This window comes from Phlebotomus papatasi, chromosome 3 (assembly GCF_024763615.1).
Source record: "Phlebotomus papatasi isolate M1 chromosome 3, Ppap_2.1, whole genome shotgun sequence".
Lineage (NCBI taxonomy): Eukaryota > Metazoa > Arthropoda > Insecta > Diptera > Psychodidae > Phlebotomus > Phlebotomus papatasi.
The window spans coordinates 2,713,653-2,732,717 of record NC_077224.1 but is presented as its reverse complement, the minus strand read 5'-3'; the positions used below and the strand labels follow the sequence as shown (position 1 = coordinate 2,732,717).

The following is a 19,065-nucleotide window of genomic DNA, read 5'->3' as shown; positions in this document are numbered from 1 at the left end:
AGTTCTCAGGCCCTAAATAAATAAATCTATTAATAAATCTATTTTGTGCCCCTTGACTTCAAACAAAACCGCGCAAGCAATCATAAAGAGTAAAATATTGAAAAACTTTTCAAATAACGAAATTTATTGACTCATATCATCTGAAATTTTATTAAATTCTCTGTCTGAGTGCATTAAAACCTCAAAATCGCCAAAAAGTGAGTTCGCCCCTTGTAATTTCCAAGGAGCGACATGGAGCTGTTTGAAGCTAACTCATAAATTGCTTCCAAAACTCAGCTTACACTTTGAGTTTCGAAGAACTTTTTAGATGGAAATATAGAATATTTATCCCTCTTTCCAAGGCACAGAGCCCTGTGTACAAGGCACACCTCAATTGTGTCTTGTATCGTGTAAACCTCAAGAGTGCAAATAAATTTCCTTTTGAATCTGGTATGTGAATGTGAGAAAGTGGCTTCAACTATGTAGGGCACTTACCAGGGAGTAGCCTAGATTCCCAAAGGATCTGTAAAAGTAAAGTCTTCATTGGGGAATCCCATATACTGTGAGTTTATCAGGGATTGCTACTGATCTTTCTTTTTTTGCTCACCCTCTTTTCTGCCACATTCTCCCGGTTCTCGAGAGTCTCCTTTGAGAGCCTTGGGATGGCAAAAGAAGTCGCCTAAATAGAATCATATTGTGTCTGGCTTGTATTGGAACTTGGATTCCATGTACTTGGCTTGTACATTATGTGGCAATGTTTTGCGCCAAAGTAAATAGGAGGGACAAATACTGAAGCAAATAGCGAGTTGAGTGAGATAGCACCATTATGATCGTCGTATATAGGAGGTTTGGATGAAGAAGTGTCCGATAATAAAAAAAACCGAGCGGGCAATGTGTTTGGGTGCTTTAAAGAAAATAATAATAAAAAAAAATGTATATATAGAGAACGACTGTGCACTAATACTTGAAGATGGGAAAAATTTTTTGAGCCGTTTTATTTATATTTGGCACTCATGAGAATTCCCCTATATTAAGTTCACTAACACGCAGGAGGACTTATAAAAAGCCGAGGTAGAGTTTGTTGGACTGGCCTGGCTACAATCAGTCAGTGTGCGTAATCCGTGGCAACTGGTTGATTCTCTTCTCCAGCATCATCCCGAAAAACATACAGAACATACTCTCTGTATCCCAAAACAGACCTGTTTGACAAATCGCTGAAACATCTGATCTTCAGCTCGATCACCGATCGTTGATCAGTTTTTTTTGTTGTCCAAGGGGGAAGGCCTGGTTTTTTTTTTAAATTCTAAAATCCAGGAATCTTCGGTTTTCTTTGCACTGAAGGAAGAAAGAACTTTAAATTTTTTTTTGCGTATTTTGTGATAAAAAGCACTTGAAAAACCGATAATCTTCTGAAGAAGGCAAGGCAGGGGAGTGATCGAGGGGCAAGACAAGAAAGTATATAGAAGAAATTTAAACATTGTTTGGCCTCTGTGATTAAAAGGAGCGAAGAGAGAGAAAAAAAATTAAAGAGAAATTTGCAAAGTGTATCTGTTTTAAAAGCATACACAGACGAAAAAAAAATTTTAAGTAAATATCTGAAGCTGGGTAATGCTAGAAAATCCAGCAAATTGAATAGGGAAATTCTACGAAATCACCGGTACAACATTGTGTGCCTAGACCCTGAGATCTTGTAGCAATTGGCAAAGAGGGGCGAAGAGCATACTCGATGGATGTTTAAAGATCCCTCAGAGAGGAGACATAGTTATATGCGAAGATCACGAAGATCATCTCTGTATTGGGCAGAGTCTCTTTGTTCCTTTTCGGAAATATCCACAAAGTATATAAGAAAGGAGTGGAAGAGAGAAGACGATCATAACCCTCCTAAAAACCATTCTGACCAGGCAACATCAGCCTCAAGAAATGACACAGTGAATCAGTTCAAGATAAACTGTCCAGGGAGAAGGATCGCGCGATCTTGATCATAGTTAGTTTCAACACAAAAAAAAAGAAAAGAAGATCTATCTTCAAGAAAAGTTATGAACTGTGAGACGAAAATCTATATTTGAGTTGATTAAGGCACCTTATCATTCGCTTTTTTTTTTGGATACGACGCGTCGCAATCAGAAACTTTTTTTTCTTGCCTTATAAATTGCACGAAAGCTCAAACACAAGCTTAAAGTTAGTAACACGAATACAGATTGCGAAGATATCGCTCTTAAAAAAAAAAAAACAAGAACAATTTTTTTTAATTGTGAAATTACCGTGTTTGGTTAACCCAGTCATGATGGATGATCTGTATTGCCTGGAATCTGATGTTGAGAATGACGATGTCCTAGAGCAATCCTACACAAGTCGAGGCTACGACAAGAGACTGTATCATATGCGAACAGCTAAGAAGGATCCAACCTTCCTTACTGATCGTTGCTTTGAGAACCTCCTTAAGTCCGAATCTGCCCCACAGATCACTGGCTATGCTGCCAAGGAGATCACACAGGACATGAGGAGGATTGTGGCTACCTGGATGCTAGAGGTGAGTCTGAATTTTGCACAGATTTCTTATCTGTTTTTTTCGCACGATCACCCACGAAAAGATCACTCATTTCCGCCGATTTAAACCTCCCGATCATCTGGCTCAAAACGCCTCCCAACACACAGAGAAAAAATTTGTTAAATCAACAAAATTTGGTATTGATTTAATACCAAAAAAGTTTCTACGTTCTTTCTCCTTCACTGAGAGAAATCCGAAAATGTTAAAATAACATTCCGGAAATGTTAATTTTACCCTGAAGTATTGATCTGAAATCGGTGTAAATATTACCCTTTTCTAGGTTTATTATGGATTAAAGTTACTATTTTTTTCATGTTAATTTTACCCTTAAAAAGGTGTAAAACTAACATTAAGAAATTTTGATATATTTTTACACCTACAGTAAGAAAAATCCGAAAAAGTCAAAATAACATTCCGGAAATGCTATTTTATCCTGAATTAATGATCCGATAACGGTGTAAATATTACGCTTCTTAGGTGTATTAGGGGTTAAAGTTACCCTTTATTTCATGTTGATTTTACCCTCAAAAGGTGTGAAACTAACATTAAAAAATGTTGATATATTTCTACACCTAAAAAGTGTTAAAGTTATGAGGAAAAAAAGTTAATCGCAACCTCTCTTTTTTCTCAGTGTACATAAACATGTAATCTTGTGTACTGATACACACATTTGTGTAATTTGTAATTGTGTAATTGTCAAAATTACACATTTGTGTGATTTTCATATGTCGACCACTCAGAATATAAGTCGAACAATTCGATTTTTTCGAAAAATCAGTTTACTGGCTTTTTGGATACTTCTAAAGATAATTATTTTCAAAGTTATAGAGATTTTAAGTCTCAAAAATCCTATACTCTGCATGTAAAATCTCAGCTTCAAATCGCTCACCTGTAAAATTTACCTACTGGAAGTTATTCGTTTCTTATTCTGAGCGGTCGATGTGAAAATGTCTTTCTCGACATTCAGTTTCTTTTGTTAGGGCGGGCCTCGAACTCACAGCTTTGAGAGTCGAGTCAGGGATCTCACTGCCCAAGATCCAACGGTCAGGGCTAAAGTCACCCCCCTGCCAGGGGAAAATTAATGGGAATTTTCGTCATTGGTTGTCTGATTTTGTTTTTACAATATTCTTGTTAAAATTACTACGATTCCTTTAAGAAAAGGTCACGATCACAACTAACGATATCGTCGTTGGGAAGTTACGACAATTTCTTATTCTAGAAATAAGATCACTACGCATTGTAGTGACCTTTTCTACAGATTTATTGCGTAGATTTATCTCCTGAATTTAGTTTCAGCAATTTACAGGATAAATAACTTTATTACACAAGAGATTTCACTAATCTTTTATCAAAACTACAAAGTCAAAAACCTTTATTTTTCATTTTTGACAGCAATTGACGGAAAAATATTAATCATTTTCTGGAAGAAATGATCTAATCAACATTTTGAATTTTTTTTTGGTTAAATGATTTGATTGCTATTTAAGTTTGTTTTTTTTTATTAAACATTTGTCAGAGTTACTAAGATCAAATGGAAAATCTGTTGAAAAACTGTTGAAATGAGAACTGTTGATTCTTTCCAGAGCACAAGATCAAATGACCAATTATTAATAATTTTTGTAAATTTTTACTGATTGTAAAATATACAAAGTTTCTTTTTATTAAACTTTTGTTAAATTTACAAATTTTAACGGCGTTATCACACTTTCACATTAAAATTTTAATGTGATTCACATTATTTGTCGCTTGTGAGCGTCCAAATATGTTATTTGTGTCTTTGAGTCACTTACTATTTGGGGTTTTTCTATTTATTGATAAAGAAGTAGACTTGGCCTGCAAAAATAAGTTTAAATTTACCTAAAGCATAAATATTTTTCACATTAAAAAATTAAGGAGAAAATCGCATTAATTTTTCGCATTAATGCTATAAATAAATTTATATCAAATTTTGCGAACCAAGTTTACCTTTTTATCAACAAATAGATCAAATTTTGAATATAAAATGATTCAAACACACAAATTACACATTTGGACTCTCCCCAACGACAATTAATGTGAATCATATTAAAATTTTAATGTGCATGTGTGATAACACAGTAAGAGTATAAATATATTTCTCAGAATAAAGGAAGGCTCTACAGAAGTTTAAAGGGAAAATATTGAGGTTTTTTTTCATCAAGAAGAACAATTGTTAAACTTTTGTTAGTTTGACCAAATTTTCTTTCTCAGTGAAAGTGCTATTTCTGCTGATTCTTCCCAATGGAGACACCCAAGACAAATAAGAAAAAAAAACATCTAGCTCTTGCGAAGTTTTAGCTCACCAGAACATTAGAATATATTGACTCAGAAGTATTGCTTGAGCTTGGGGGGGTTTGAGGGGCAGGGACAATATGAAGAAATTCACAGACAATGAACCTCGTGTGGTCATTCCACCCGTCTAACATGTCTTTTTTCGGGTAATGAGAAAAATTCACCATCACGATCGTGTCGAAGGTGTTTGCTAATTTCCAACGTATAGTCCCCCCTTTTTGTCATGACAAAATCACAACTAATTTTAGATACCCGGCATTATAAAAATTTCACAACCCACGGCAATTTCTGGGATGATCTCTCACAGTTTTTTTTTGTGATCTTGCATTTGATCATCTGAGGATCACTTGCAGATCATCTTTGGGGGTCCTTTCTCTAAACCCGATCAGCAGTGCCTTGAGAAAGTTTCAGGAAGATATCCACTGTATTGAATTTCTTTTTCAGGTGGGATCTGGGTATTTGGGAATGTGATCCTCAGTGGAAAATTTTGCACTTGATCACTAACACGGGAGGAGAGTTTTTTTCCTCTGCACAATGGTTTCTTGTCAGAGCACAAGATATAAAGTTGAGGCGCAAAAAAAGGCATTTTTCGCGATGAGAAGCTTCTTTCAGAGTGATCAAAGTGCAAATGTTATTAACCATGGTGATCGTGAGGATCGTCGGAGGCTATTAAAAGTGATCTTTAATTGGAAATTTACAAATAATTCGACTTTAAATTGGTTATTCAGTCTGCCAATTTCAGTAGGAAGTTTATTATTGGACAATTTGTCCCGGGGGATCAATATACGAGGAAAAGCAAAAGTATTTTTGAAATCAAGAATAATATAAGAAATAATTAAATCATAAATAATCACTGAAATGATCTGCGATCAATTGAATTTTTGAGTAAATTCCTTAGGGGGAAGTGGGGCACATTTGAAAGTGGGGCACCTTTGAAATTGAGTTTTTTCACCTATGTACAAACAGATTGAGAAGCTAAATTGCATTATGATTCGGCTCAGTTCAACTTAAACATAGGAGAAAAATCCCAATTTCAAAGGTGCCCCACATTCAAATGTGCCCCACTTCTCCCTACAGGATTTATTTGTTCTTCAGGAATGTTTTTGGAAGATAAAAAAGATCTAGAACATTTTATAGAAAGGGATCTTCAGGTGATCTTCGGTTAAAAATCGATTAAAATTCAGTATCTTTCCTCAGAAAAGATTAATCTTTTAGAAATTTTACTAAGTTCTTTGAAAATTATTCAATACTTAATGGAATAAAATTGTCGATCATTGATCACTGTGTTTGAAAAATCGAAGCTCCTGATCATTATGATCACAAAAAAAAATAGGAAAAATAAAGATGTATTAGAACATAGTGAAAAAAACAGAGAGAAAAGTGATTTTTATTCAACAGACATTTTTATTATTCAATTCGTCGAGCACCTACAACTTCGTCTAGCGGAACCATAGCGATATCGTAATTTGAGGTTAGTCGCCGTTATAGCACCCCTCAGAGTTACCACCCCAGCTGAACAGCGATTGGTACCGTTGGCTTAGAGAAGTCTTCGTCAGGACGGGCTTTCGCCCTCCAACTCCTCTAGGCTCAACAGTCCTACTTCAAAATTAGATATAAAATATCCTTTTTGTTTGACAAAAGAACAAGCGTTTGAAGAATCAAAGTTATTGATCACAGATAAAGATTTGCAGGAAAAATTATTTTCTTTCTGAAATAAGTGGATAAACATAAAAGACTGTCTCTTTCTGGAATTTAAAAAGATATTTAAATATCCTTTTCGTTTCAAAATAAATCCATTGGTTAAAGAATCAAAGTTATTGATCACATATTGACAAGGAAACAGGGCAAATTATATTCTCTTCATAATAATGCAGAAAACTAAAAGAAAAGTCTATTTCTGAAACTTAGAAATTCATTTAGTAGTTTTTTCCGTTCTAAAAGTAATCCAGTGTTTATAGAATCAAAGTTATTGATCATAGATCGAGAAAGACATTCAGAGGATTGGATTTCTCCTTCGAATAATTGCAGAAAACACAAAAAACTCTATGGAATTTAGAAAGTCATTTACTTGTCCTTTCTGTTCTCAAAAATAATCCAGTGGTTAAAGAATCAAAGTTATCGATCATAGATTGAAAAATACATGCAGGAAGATTGCTTTTCTCCTTCGAATAAATGTAGTAAACGTAAGAACACACTTTATGGAATACTTAAAGGAATTTTTAAATATCATTCTCGTTACAAGACATATCCATGGATTAAAGAATCGAAGCTATTAATTAAAAATCGAGAAAGAAATGTAGACATTTTAGCACCTTGTTAGAATTATGGAGAAAAACTCAAAGGCTTTCAATTTGTGGAAGATAAAAGGATATTAAAATATACTTTTCATTCCAAAAATAATTATGCGTTTAAAGAATCGAAGTTATTGATCACAAATTGAGAAAAAAATCAGAAAATAGATGATTTATAGAATGATAAATGATACACAAAGGACAAAGGACCCTCAATTTCAAAACTATTAAAAGTTACTTAAATATCTTTTCATTTGATATATATTCAATTGGTTAAAGAATCGAAGTACCTGATACATCGAAAAAGAAATGTATTATTTTCTCTTTAGAATAATGCAGGAAGTACGAAGAACAGATAATTTCTGGAAAAATAGCTACTGAAATATACTTTTTGTTTAAAAAAATAATCCATTGTTTAAAGAATCGAAGCTTTTGATAATAGGTCAAGAAGAAATGGGCGAATTGTTTTTCTCCTTCACTGAGAAAAAAAGAAGCTATGATTAACTTTTTTTCCTCATAACTTTAACACTTTTTCGGTGTAAAAATATATCAACATTTTTAATGTTAATTTTACACCTTTTAAGAGTAAAATCAACATGCAAAAGGGTAACTTTAACCCATAATACACCTAAAAGGGTAATATTTACACCACAGGTGTGCAAAAACCGTTGAAACCGAATAAACGTCAAAATAAATTTGTTGTGTTAGCGTTTTGACCATTGATGTACATGTTTCTTTTGACGTTTATTCGGTTTCAACGGTTCTTGCACGCCTCTGATTTACACCGTTTTCGGATTAATACTGCAGGGTAAAATTAACACTTCCGGAATGTTATTTTGACTTTTTCGGATTTCTCTCAGTGTTATAATAATCCATAAAACACAAGGGATAGTCCGTTTGTGGGAAATTTTGAAAAAAATCTACATATCGTTTTTGTATAAAAAATAATTCAGTGTTTATAGAATCAAAGTCATTGATCATAGATGGAGAAGGAAATGCAGGAAGATTAGTTTTCTCCTTCCAATAAATGCAGAAAATACAAAGCACTGTCAGCTTCTGGAATATAAAGAAAAAGTTCTTTGAATATCCTTTTCGTATCAAAAATAATCCCGTGTTTAAACAATCAAGTATTTCGATCATCAGTTGGGAAGGATACACAAAATTAATTATCTTCCCCTCAGAATATTGCAAAAAAACACAAATGAACATTATTTTATAAAGTTTGAAGGGTTTACCATGTCCTTTTCCCTCCTAAACCAGGGGCCTCTCAATACTTCATTTTTCCATACTGAAAACTATTGGCAAGTTTTTTCCTAAAGAGAATTGACTTATCAGTCTGATATATTTCGAAATAATGCATTAAAAGCTATTTATAAATACATATTTCATAATGGTCGCCGAAATAATACAAGAACTACGAGGAAATTTATTTAAGTCGCGGTGCAATATTTGCAAAATTTTTACAAGGAAAATTGAAAAATAGCTTCACTTTTTATTAGGCTTGATGGGCCCCTGCCCAAACTGTTTAAAGAATCGAGATCTTTGACCAATGTTTAAGTAAAAAAATAATGCAAAAAAATCATTATATTTTGTTAAAAAAAAAAGTGAAAGAATTGTTAGAAAATAATAAAAAGCATCCTTTTGAGGAGCTTTTCCCATTTAAATATTTTGAAGAAAAATGTGCCAAATGGTATATAAAAAGTGTGCGAATCTGCTTGGTAATTTTGCAATAACAACAAAAATTAAATTGAGTGTCTCTCTGGCACATTCTGCCACTCAGCCAATTTTTTTTTTAAAAGCCAACACTGCTGGGTATTTTAAAATTTAAATGTCCGATTCATGTTTCACTTCAGTAGAGGTTCTTTCTACGCTTTAAACATTTGTTGGAGTACGTCGTCGTGCCTTCCCTGACTTTGTACACCCATGAACGAGTGACCACATAATTTTTTTCCATATACCCCGAAATAAATAAGATATAGCATATACGAGTCATGAGAATTTAAAGAGCGCTCAAAGTGAAAAAAAAAACGCTAAATAAAAAGTTCATGTAACACCTAACCAACTTTTTTTTTTGATAGCTTTACCTCTCTTTCACAGAGGAAGGAAAGGCATGTGTTGGTCGTTTTAACAGACGAATGCGTATGTCTAGTTGGAAAAGATATATAATATTAAAGGGGAAAATAATCGTGTGCGTGAATGCAGATGTCAAGTAATTAACTTTTTTCTTTTTGAGCTTCAAAATTGCTCATTTTGACCATTCTTCTGGGTGCACAGGGGTTGAAAAAAGGGCAAATTGTAGCATTGAAGCATAAATTTAGCCAGTTGCTCTTTCCCTGAGAAAATGCGGGTTTTAGACCTAAACTTTCTCATGCTTTCTTCCCAACAGATCAGGACCCTCTTCTGGACTAATAAATCTCTCCTCCAACATTCCCATCACTATGCACTTTCCTCCTAATTCATTCATAATTCCCCATACAGCAAAAAAAAGAACCAAAGGCACAAGGGGAATAATTTTCTTCTATATATTGGAGAGTTTTCTTTAAAAAGAAATGTTATCATCTCAGTAGAGAAATAATCTAATCAATTTCAGTGTAAATAAATACACATGTTATGTCCATATAAAATGTAGCAATATTGCTCTATATAAGGCAAAGCAAAGACGAATGCTAGAGGGAGATGGTTGTCTAAAGCCAATATATAATTAATAAATATTGCACATTATTGAATGGGTAAGAAATGTTTGAGAAGAATAAAAAAAAAGGGTTGACGAGAGCGAAACTGCGCTATCTATACTGATTAGAGGCCAGGCTAAAATTTTTGTCGATTGAGTATTAAGTTGTGACGAAGGCCAGCAAAAATCAAGTAGAACTAGCTAGAGATTCGTTAAGAAATGCTATGTCATAGACTACAATGCTCAACTGAAGCTGGAACTGTCAACTGTCAAAATTTACACTGACATCTGTCAAAAAATCAAGCTGAAATTAACCCTCTAACAGTGTTTTCTTTAATATGCGAAAAAAGTTCTAAAACAATGTTTTCTAGGACAATTATGATGCAATGAAGTCGGAAAAACCATCCATTCTTCATTATCTCTTTTAGGGTAAATGTCCTAATTCAAAACCATTTTCAGACGCTTTAACTTTGACAGAAGATTGAGCATATTAAGTTAATATTTTTCTGAAGAAAATTACATAAATTTGCTCCTTGACTCTTCTAGAATGTTACTGTTTAGTGAAAATTCTTTAGATATAATTTGAAAACTTCTGAAATACAAGAAAAATACACGAGTGTAAAATGCTTCTATTGGAAACAAATTAATCCAAATGGAGACAAGGGAAATGTTCTAATTGGAGACAAAAAGTGTAAGTGAAACCGCGACGAAAGGCTTCCAAAACCTTGTTGAGTTGCTCTTGAGAGTAGGATTTGTTCTTATTCCTGGTCTTTTCACCTATCCCATCTAAAACAATAAGAAAATCTCTCCCAAAAATCATATTTCCGCGGTTTCCTATTGAAGCTTCAGAAAGAAGACACTTCAGAAAAACCGTTTTTGTTCACGAAATAGGTAATTATTTCATTTGAAAACTTCACGTACCGTTAACAATAAAGATTAGCACTTAATTTAACTAAAATTAGCCAGAAATATGACATAAATTTTCGCTTTATTTGGAGCAAAATTAACTAAATAATGAAACTGAGGTATAGAAAATTTATAAATATAATAATTTAGTACTGTATTTATCATGAAAACAGTGACGTTTCCATTTGGAGTAGCGAAAAATTTCCATTTGGAGCAGGTTTTGAATTAGCTTAATTTACTCTAGTCTTCTACGCGCTAAGTGAAAAACTATAGATTTTTTTGAAACTCTTTGCTATTAAAATTCACATTTTCACTTTTTCCATTTTTTTTTAATAAAATATACAAAGTAGAATTACAAATCTTTCAGTAAAAATTTTTTTTTCAGTCAGATAACTTTAAGTCGGTATTTTTGTTGCTTTTTCTCTGACCCGTCACACAAAACTGGGAATGGCAACTTAACGAAGAGTCAAAATGAGTTCAAACTTTCAAGAGATGTTTGTAAGACTTTTACCGAGGACACTATAATACTTTTAAATAAATAAAACCTTTATTGTCGCTGTAAATGTGATTTTTGTGAAGACTATTTTGAGACGGTTTTATCTGTTAGAGGGTTAATTAAATCAAAATGTGGCAGTGAGCAGAGTAAGCTATGTTCTACTGGAGAAAGATTAGTTATGAAATGCATAATCATAGGCCATAGAACTCAACTATTTTTAATTTAAATCGTTATTTTGAATTTGGAGCTGTAACTGTCAAAATCTACGCTGACACCTGTCAAAACAATCAAGCTGAAATTAATTAAATTAAAGTGTGGCAGTGACTAGAATAAGCTATGTTCAACTAGTGAAGGAGTAGTTATGAAATGCTTAGTCATAGGCCATAAGCTACCCCCTGGCAAAAAGTTTTTTTTTATGTGGAGCTGTTTGAAGCCAACTCATAAATTGCTTCCAAACTCAGCTTGTACTTCGAATTCCGAAAAACTTTTTAGATGGAAATATAGAATATTTATCCCTCTTTACAAGACACAGAGTCCTGTGTACAAGGCACACCTCAATTGTGACATATAACGTGTAACGGTTACGAGTGCAGAAAAATTTCCATAACAATCTATATGTGAATGTGAGAAGTGGCTTCAACTTTGAAGGCCACTTGCCAGGGAGTAGGCCATAAGGCTCAATTATTTCTAATTCAAATCGTTATTTTTAATTGAAAGACGTAACTGTCAACAGATAGTGGACGGAAATATAGACCTCTCTTGATTTTTCTCTTTAATTCTCCACGACGTTTCGATTATGAATGCCCTCTTCATCATGTTTCGAATTGGAAGAAAATTCACGTACAGGCGGGAAAATAGAAAGTTTACTGTTGCACTTCACTTGGACTTTTTCACAATTTTGTGCAACAGCAAATTTTCCCATCTGACGTGATTTTTCCCTCCAATTCGAAACCTGATGAAGACGACATTCATCTTCGAAACGTCATGAAGAATTAAAGAGTAAAAATCAAGAGAGGTCCATTTTTCCGTTCACACTGTCTGCTAAGTCCCATCAAACCGAAAATTCATTCTGTCAAATACCTGTCAAAATTATCAAGCTGAATTTAATCAAATTAAAATATGGCAGAGACTAGAAGTTATTTGCAACTAGCTAAAGATTATTGAAGAAATTCCAAATTATAAGCCATAACGCTCAATTATTCTGAATTTTATATGTAATTGTCATGTGAAAACTTACACTGACATCTGTCAAAAAGATGAAGCTGACACTTGTCAAATTAAAATGCGGAAATTACTTGACAAAATTGGACTCAACTTACTGAAGATTAGTTAAGAAGTATTACGAGAAACTTAACTAAAGCGATGGATGGGATTTTATTGTTGCTTTATGTCAGTAAGGAAAAGCACGTCCCAAGCTTCATAATGACAAAATTTTTCCTATGTTTCTGAATAATAAATTAATTAATTAATTAATTAACATTAAATAAATTTAATCATTTTGACAAAAGTGTCAATAAGGGTTCTCTTTCGAAGAGGTGTTCTTTCGACTTCACTTTTAGTTTGCAATTCCGATTACAATTTCTTTAGTTTTTGATAATTCTTAAATGCTGATTGTAGAGGATTCTAAGACCTTTCCGACGGTACTAAATTTGTTAAATTCGGTAAAGCCATTTAACAGAAATCCCAAAAATAATAAGAAAATTTGGCCTCGACGACCACCATTTTGATTTGTCTAAAAGTTTAATTGCCTACATTCTGGGTCTTATAGATGAATCAAAACATGTAACCCTCTCGTCAGTCGAGCAAAAACTGAAAGATTCCTACGACAATTTTCATACAAACTATACATAAAATTGATAACAATGTATTAAATCAACTAAATAGTCGCATAATCTCATATTAAATGTTATATATTGTCGACAATTTCCCGTCCACGGGGCTTCTAGAAAAAAAAAAGAGTCGTCGTCGTCGAACTAACAATGACTGTCTTTATTGCTTGCGATGGATGGTTACAGTGTAACACTTTCAATTTCCGGTAATACAATTTCCGGGGGTTGAAATAATCTCTCCAGAGGTCTCCTTGTCTTCCTCTCTCTCTCATTCACTCTTTCTCGTTTTGCCCAGCTACCGAGTTTGTCTCCTGATAAAACAGCTGACAGAAGGTTGACAAACGAATTCTTTCTTTAATCCCCGAATCATAAGTCTGTTTGAGAGTGAGAAGAGCAAAAAAAAATTGACTCTTTTTGGGTGTCAATAGGGCCGATTGAGATAAAATGAATCATACAATTTTTTTTCTCACATGTCGCACTGTTTGAGCTAAAAAGTCTCTGAACTGCTGGAGTTTTTCGAGAAAATTCCTCTAATCGACCTTCAACGTGTCACCTGCGATTTTTGCAAATTCAGGGAATCTCTGAAAGGGATGCATCTTGCAAGAGATGCCTAATACTAGGGGAAAGTACTCTACCTTCGAACGTTCATGCCTTCGAATGATGTGAATTTTCTTTTGTTTTTCCTAAAAGACTTATACATTTCTATTAAATATTAGTAAGCTTATCATCAATTAAAGTCTTTTAGGAAAACTAAAAGAAAATTCACATTAGTCGAAGGCATGAACGTTCGAAGGTAGAGTACTTTCCCCTACTCTTTCGCTCTAAATTAATTAATTAATTTCTTATATAATGGAAAAACGAAAGTTTAGAAAAAACTTCGTAGTTTTATTAAATCTAGGCCATAATATGAACTTCAAATATTTAGAACTAAAAATTGAGAACAGTTTAGAGCGCCACTTGCGGGAGAAAACAGAGCCCTCCTGCGGAAGAAAAGGTTCAAACCTTTACAAATTGAGGAATATATACTAATGTTTTATTTAGCTTTTTTATGAAACAGCTCTTATAAAACAAATTTGATTACTAAAGTAAACTCTCTCGAAGAACTTTTAAAGATTTTTAAGTAGCCAAAAATTAATAAACATAACCTCTAAAGAGTCTAAATCAAGCATATTTTGCGTTCTTGATTTTTTCTTGCTTCTGAAATACCCAGAAGTTCTGTTTTTCATTTAAACTTTGGATAGTTCAGGAAGGTTATAATTGATGAAATATAACCTCAAATTTGAATATTAACAAAACAATATTGATAAGACATATGTTTTTCTTGGTTTCCGATAAATACTTTGTTTTTGAAACAGACTTTAATATTTTAAGGTTAGAATGAAATATTTTTTAGAATAAAAAGAAGATCTCTAGGGTTATTTCCCAATTGAACAAATGTATTTAAAAAAGATCTTTAATTCCAAGAACTCTGCAATTTGTTCCATTCAAAGTTTGACTAAGTTTCTTTGGGGTTATGTTCAATATAACCTCATATTCTTTATTAACTTCTTTTGCTGAGTGAGAGAACTTGACCCAATATTTAGAGTTTTTACGTACTGACATGTAGAAAATCTTCTAAAAGTCACTTAAATCTCATTGAAAAAAACACTTGAGTGTTGAAGTTTCTGAAAAATATTCAACATAACTTTAAACCAAATATTTTTAATATACTTGGGTTCGTTTTAACATAATGCTTTTTAATGCAGAAATTAAAGATCTTACTAAATTTCAAAGACTTTACTGCACATTTATTCTTAGAACAGAATTGAAGGTGTTATACTTTCGGGACATAACCTTGACAAATAATATGACTTTGTTTTCCGAAAGATTAGAGAAATTAATTTTGACTTTCAAATAAGCTTCTCAATGTTAAGTTTTGCTAAGAAATGTAATCCAATGTAGGTAAGCGAGTCGATTAATCAAAGTATTATTATAGGTTATGTTACTCCAAACTTAACCTCACATTCTCAATCTTTATATTCTTAACCTCTTCTCCTTCACTGAGAGAAATCCGAAAAAGTTAAAATAACACTCCGAAAATGTTAATTTTACCCTGCATTATTGATTCGAAATCGGTGTAAATATTATGCTTTTCAGGTGTATTGGGGGTTAAAGTTACCATTTTTCATGTTAATTTTACCCTTAAAAAGATGTAAAATTAACATTAAAAATGTTGATATATTTTTACACCTAAAAAGTGTTAAAGTTACGAGGAAAAAAAGTTAATCGCACCCCCGTTTTTTTCTCAATATTTTAAGCAAGGTGCTCTAAAAATTTATTGATTTGCAAGTCGATCTTATTCTCTAAAATTGCTACGAGAATGAAAGAATATCACGTTATGTCGTAAATTTTATAATAAAATAATAAAATAAAAATATAACCTTATCAAATCGGCGAATTTGTGGTTAGAACAGATAAAATTGCAAGTGTTATTCCTTTTATTCGGGGAAATTTTAAATTTATTCTTACTAAAGCTTGAACACTGAGAAAAAAAGAGGCTACGAATAACTTTTTTTTCCTCTTAAATTTAACACTTTTTAGGTGTAAAAATATATGAACATTTTTTAATGTTGATTTTACATCTTTTTAAGGGGAAAAATAACATGAAAAAGGGTAACTTTAACCCCCAATACACCTAAAAAGGGTAATATTTACACAGATTTTGGATCAATAATGCAGGGTAAAATTAACATTTCCGGATTTTTTTTCGGATTTTTTTCAGTGAATAGATTTTATTAGAGGTTATGTTTATGATAACCTCAAATTCCTTTCTAATTAACGTCATTACAAAATTAATTAGGTCCGGTGACAAGACTTTTTGCAGGTTTAAAGATTGCAGAAAATAAAATTATTTCAGCGATCTTTATTGCGATAAATATGAAATATTTCGAAAGTGATAAACATTATCAAATATCAACAACTTCAAGATTCTTCCTCATTCTATTATTCCTTTAAATATTATTCTCTTTCTGGTGGAATTTACTTGCAAAATTAAAAATCTGCGATTATAAATGGACTTCTTTCCTGAAAAAGAGCACTAAGTAATAGTATTACTGTTTTTAAATCCCCACAAATTTCTGCCTTTTAAATGTTGATTCTCTATCAAATAACTCTCCTATCTTTTACCACAATATTAATTTGTCACACCAATTCAAAACGTGTGGAATTAATAATATTTCTATCACTTCCTAGAAATTGATATGAATATTGTTGTCAAATAAACAAGAGGGAAAAAATTTTTATATCGAGCTGCACAAATTAATCAGAAAATTCCTAGAAATCTCGACTTAAATAGCATTTAAAGTTCTCTTTTGGATTTCCAACGGCATTTAAAGAGTCTCCTTCAAGTGGAAATTTTCTTTTGATTTCTTGCAGCTGTGCGAACAGAGAAAGTGCCAGGAGGAGGTTTTCATACTCGCCCTCAACTACATGGATCGGCATTTGAGGAGGAAAATTGTTCCCAAGACTAGTCTTCAACTTCTTGCATCTGCCTGCCTACTTTTGGCCTCAAAACTCCGAGAGCCAAGCTGCAAGAGCCTCTCAGCGGATGTTCTTGTCTACTTCACCGACTCCAGTATCACAAAATATGAACTAATTGTAAGTAGAACTTTGACTTTTATTGATTTTATCGTTTTTATTGATAAATCTTGAAGATGCGGCTATATATAGGTTCCGCGAAAACATTTTAAATTCTTGCAATTTCTTAAACAGGTCTAAAAAAAAGTAAGTGTATAACAGTTTTATAACAGTTTGTTATAAAACTGTTATAAAATTTGTTATATACTTATTCTGAAAACAAATGCAAAGTTTCCATTTTTCAAGAATTATATTTACTCTTTAAAAGCAATTTGAAAACCGATTCTGTCATCAAAAATAACCCAGATTTATTATACAAGCTTTATAACAGTTTCAGAGCTTCCCATATTTATTTCGAAAATAAACTTATGGTTTTTTGACGACTTACCCATTTATGCAGCAAAATTATGTGGTTTATTACTAATCATGCCAATTAAATAAAAATTAATGAACTTGTAATTGAATGTTATAACAGTTTCTTAATATATTTTGCGGATTTGGGATAAAAATTATTTTACAATTTTCATATTTTGAGAAAGCAATTTTTATCTCAATCTAAAAGAAACCCATTAAGAAACACGTTTGGCATGTTATACAAATTCAATAAAAATTTAATGCATTAAATTGTATAACAGTTTCTTAATATTCGTTGTGGATTTAATACATTTTTTCTTTGAACTCTTCTTATATTCATGGAAAAATTGTTTATTTCAAAACTAGCCATAAAGTTTCAATCTTCTTTGTAAGTTATCCAAATCTGATGAAAAACACTCTGAATTTTATAACAGTTTGATGTTTTCTTTAATTCATTTTAAATTTGACGTAGTTCTTCTTTCATTTTGAAATTTCTCGTAATAGATCTTAAAGAATAATAACAAACGTCATATATTTTTTTTATATTTTAAACTTGACTAAAATTGATTTATATGAGTCGTATAACAGGTTTTGAACATTCTCCGCATGTATTTTATACACTTAACTACAGTGTGCAAAAAACTGAAGTTATTGCATAAAACAGATTTCGAAAAATCACAAAATTTGTTTATCACATCTTAAACTTATAATTTTATGACTTAAGATTTTTGCACGCTGTCAATAAGTGTATAACATCCATAATTGTAGACTCTACCATATTCGGAAATAAATTTAGTATGCACTTTTCATATTTCGGGAAGACAAATTTATCATCTAAATTTGCCAGTAACCAGTGAACTTTAAAATTATTTCATAAATCATTAAATTATTATATTTTATTGCATTAACCTGTATAACAGTTTCTCAATATTTGTTGTGATTCTAAAACCTTTTCTCTTTGAACTTCTCTCATAATAATGGAAATATTGTTTGTCATTATTTTTGTAATGCGCTTTATAAGTTACCCAAATTTGATTAAAAAACTTTAGAGTTTTATAACAGTTTGCCGCCTTTTGTATTTATTTTATATATAATTTATTCCCTAATTAAAAGTTTTCAGAGTAATTCGTGCATTATGTTGTGATTAGATTGATAAGTGATTTTGAAAATACCCATATTCCTTCTTCTATGCTTACTTAAATTAGACAAAGTTAGCTTAGTTATCCTTCGTATACAAGTTATAACATCGGACTGTTTGAATCTTCTTTGATTTCTTCAACATCTTTTAAATGTAAATTTCATTTTATTGTGAAGATATTCAATAATATTTGTACCTGGTACATATTTTTATAACTGATCTGATTTTTTTGATTAATTTTTGTGATCATGTATTTTATAACAGTTTATATCTTATGTTCCAAAAATAAAATTACACATCCCTTTCAATATAGATATTTTAGTTCAAAAGGCTACTAAAACCAATTCGTAAAGATATTTTCCCAATAATACAAACAAAATCAACAATTATTTCATAAAACTAATTTTATAACAGTTTTCATATCCTTTCCAAGTTGATGAAATTACACAATTTTGGAAATTTATAAATATGTCTCTGGTATATATATTTATAAATGATCAGATTTTAGTTAGAATTAATTTTTGTGATCATGTATTTTATAAAAGCTTGTTCTATGTTCTAAAAACAAAATTACACATCCCTTTCAATTAGATATTCCAGTTTAAATGATTACTGAAACCAATTCGTAAAGATTGATTTCCAATAATACAAACAAAAACAACAATTATTTCATAAAATTACTTTTATAACAGTTTTCATATCCTTACAACGATTTGATGGAATTAGTTAATTTTGAAAGAAAGAAATACCTAGTAGAAGAATACCTTACATAAAAATCAAATTCCTTCCAAATTGTTTAGTATAACAGTTTTATAACAGTTTCCGATTTTGATAATTTATTTTTAAAATACGAATCAGTTGTTCATTTACTTGTTAGGCAATTTTCTGGGGAGTTTTCAGGAGGGATTCTCTGGAGAGTCGTATAAAC

The 19,065-nt window shown here is 31.8% G+C and overlaps 1 protein-coding gene across 2 annotated transcripts in view; it reads left to right on the top strand.

The window, feature by feature from the left end:
• The first annotated feature begins 563 nt into the window (after positions 1-563).
• LOC129806443 (G1/S-specific cyclin-D1) overlaps positions 564-19,065 on the top strand; it is a 56,544-nt gene continuing 38,042 nt past the window's right edge. Inside the window, exons 1-3 of one of the 2 annotated variants that reach the window (XM_055855036.1) lie at positions 564-2,157; positions 2,259-2,509; positions 16,445-16,666. In XM_055855036.1, the coding sequence (XP_055711011.1) occupies positions 2,261-2,509; positions 16,445-16,666 (471 nt within the window). In that variant the 5' untranslated portion in view covers positions 564-2,157; positions 2,259-2,260. Of the gene's footprint in view, positions 2,510-16,444; positions 16,667-19,065 lie in introns of both variants that reach the window. The other variant, XM_055855037.1, reaches the window with a different exon arrangement.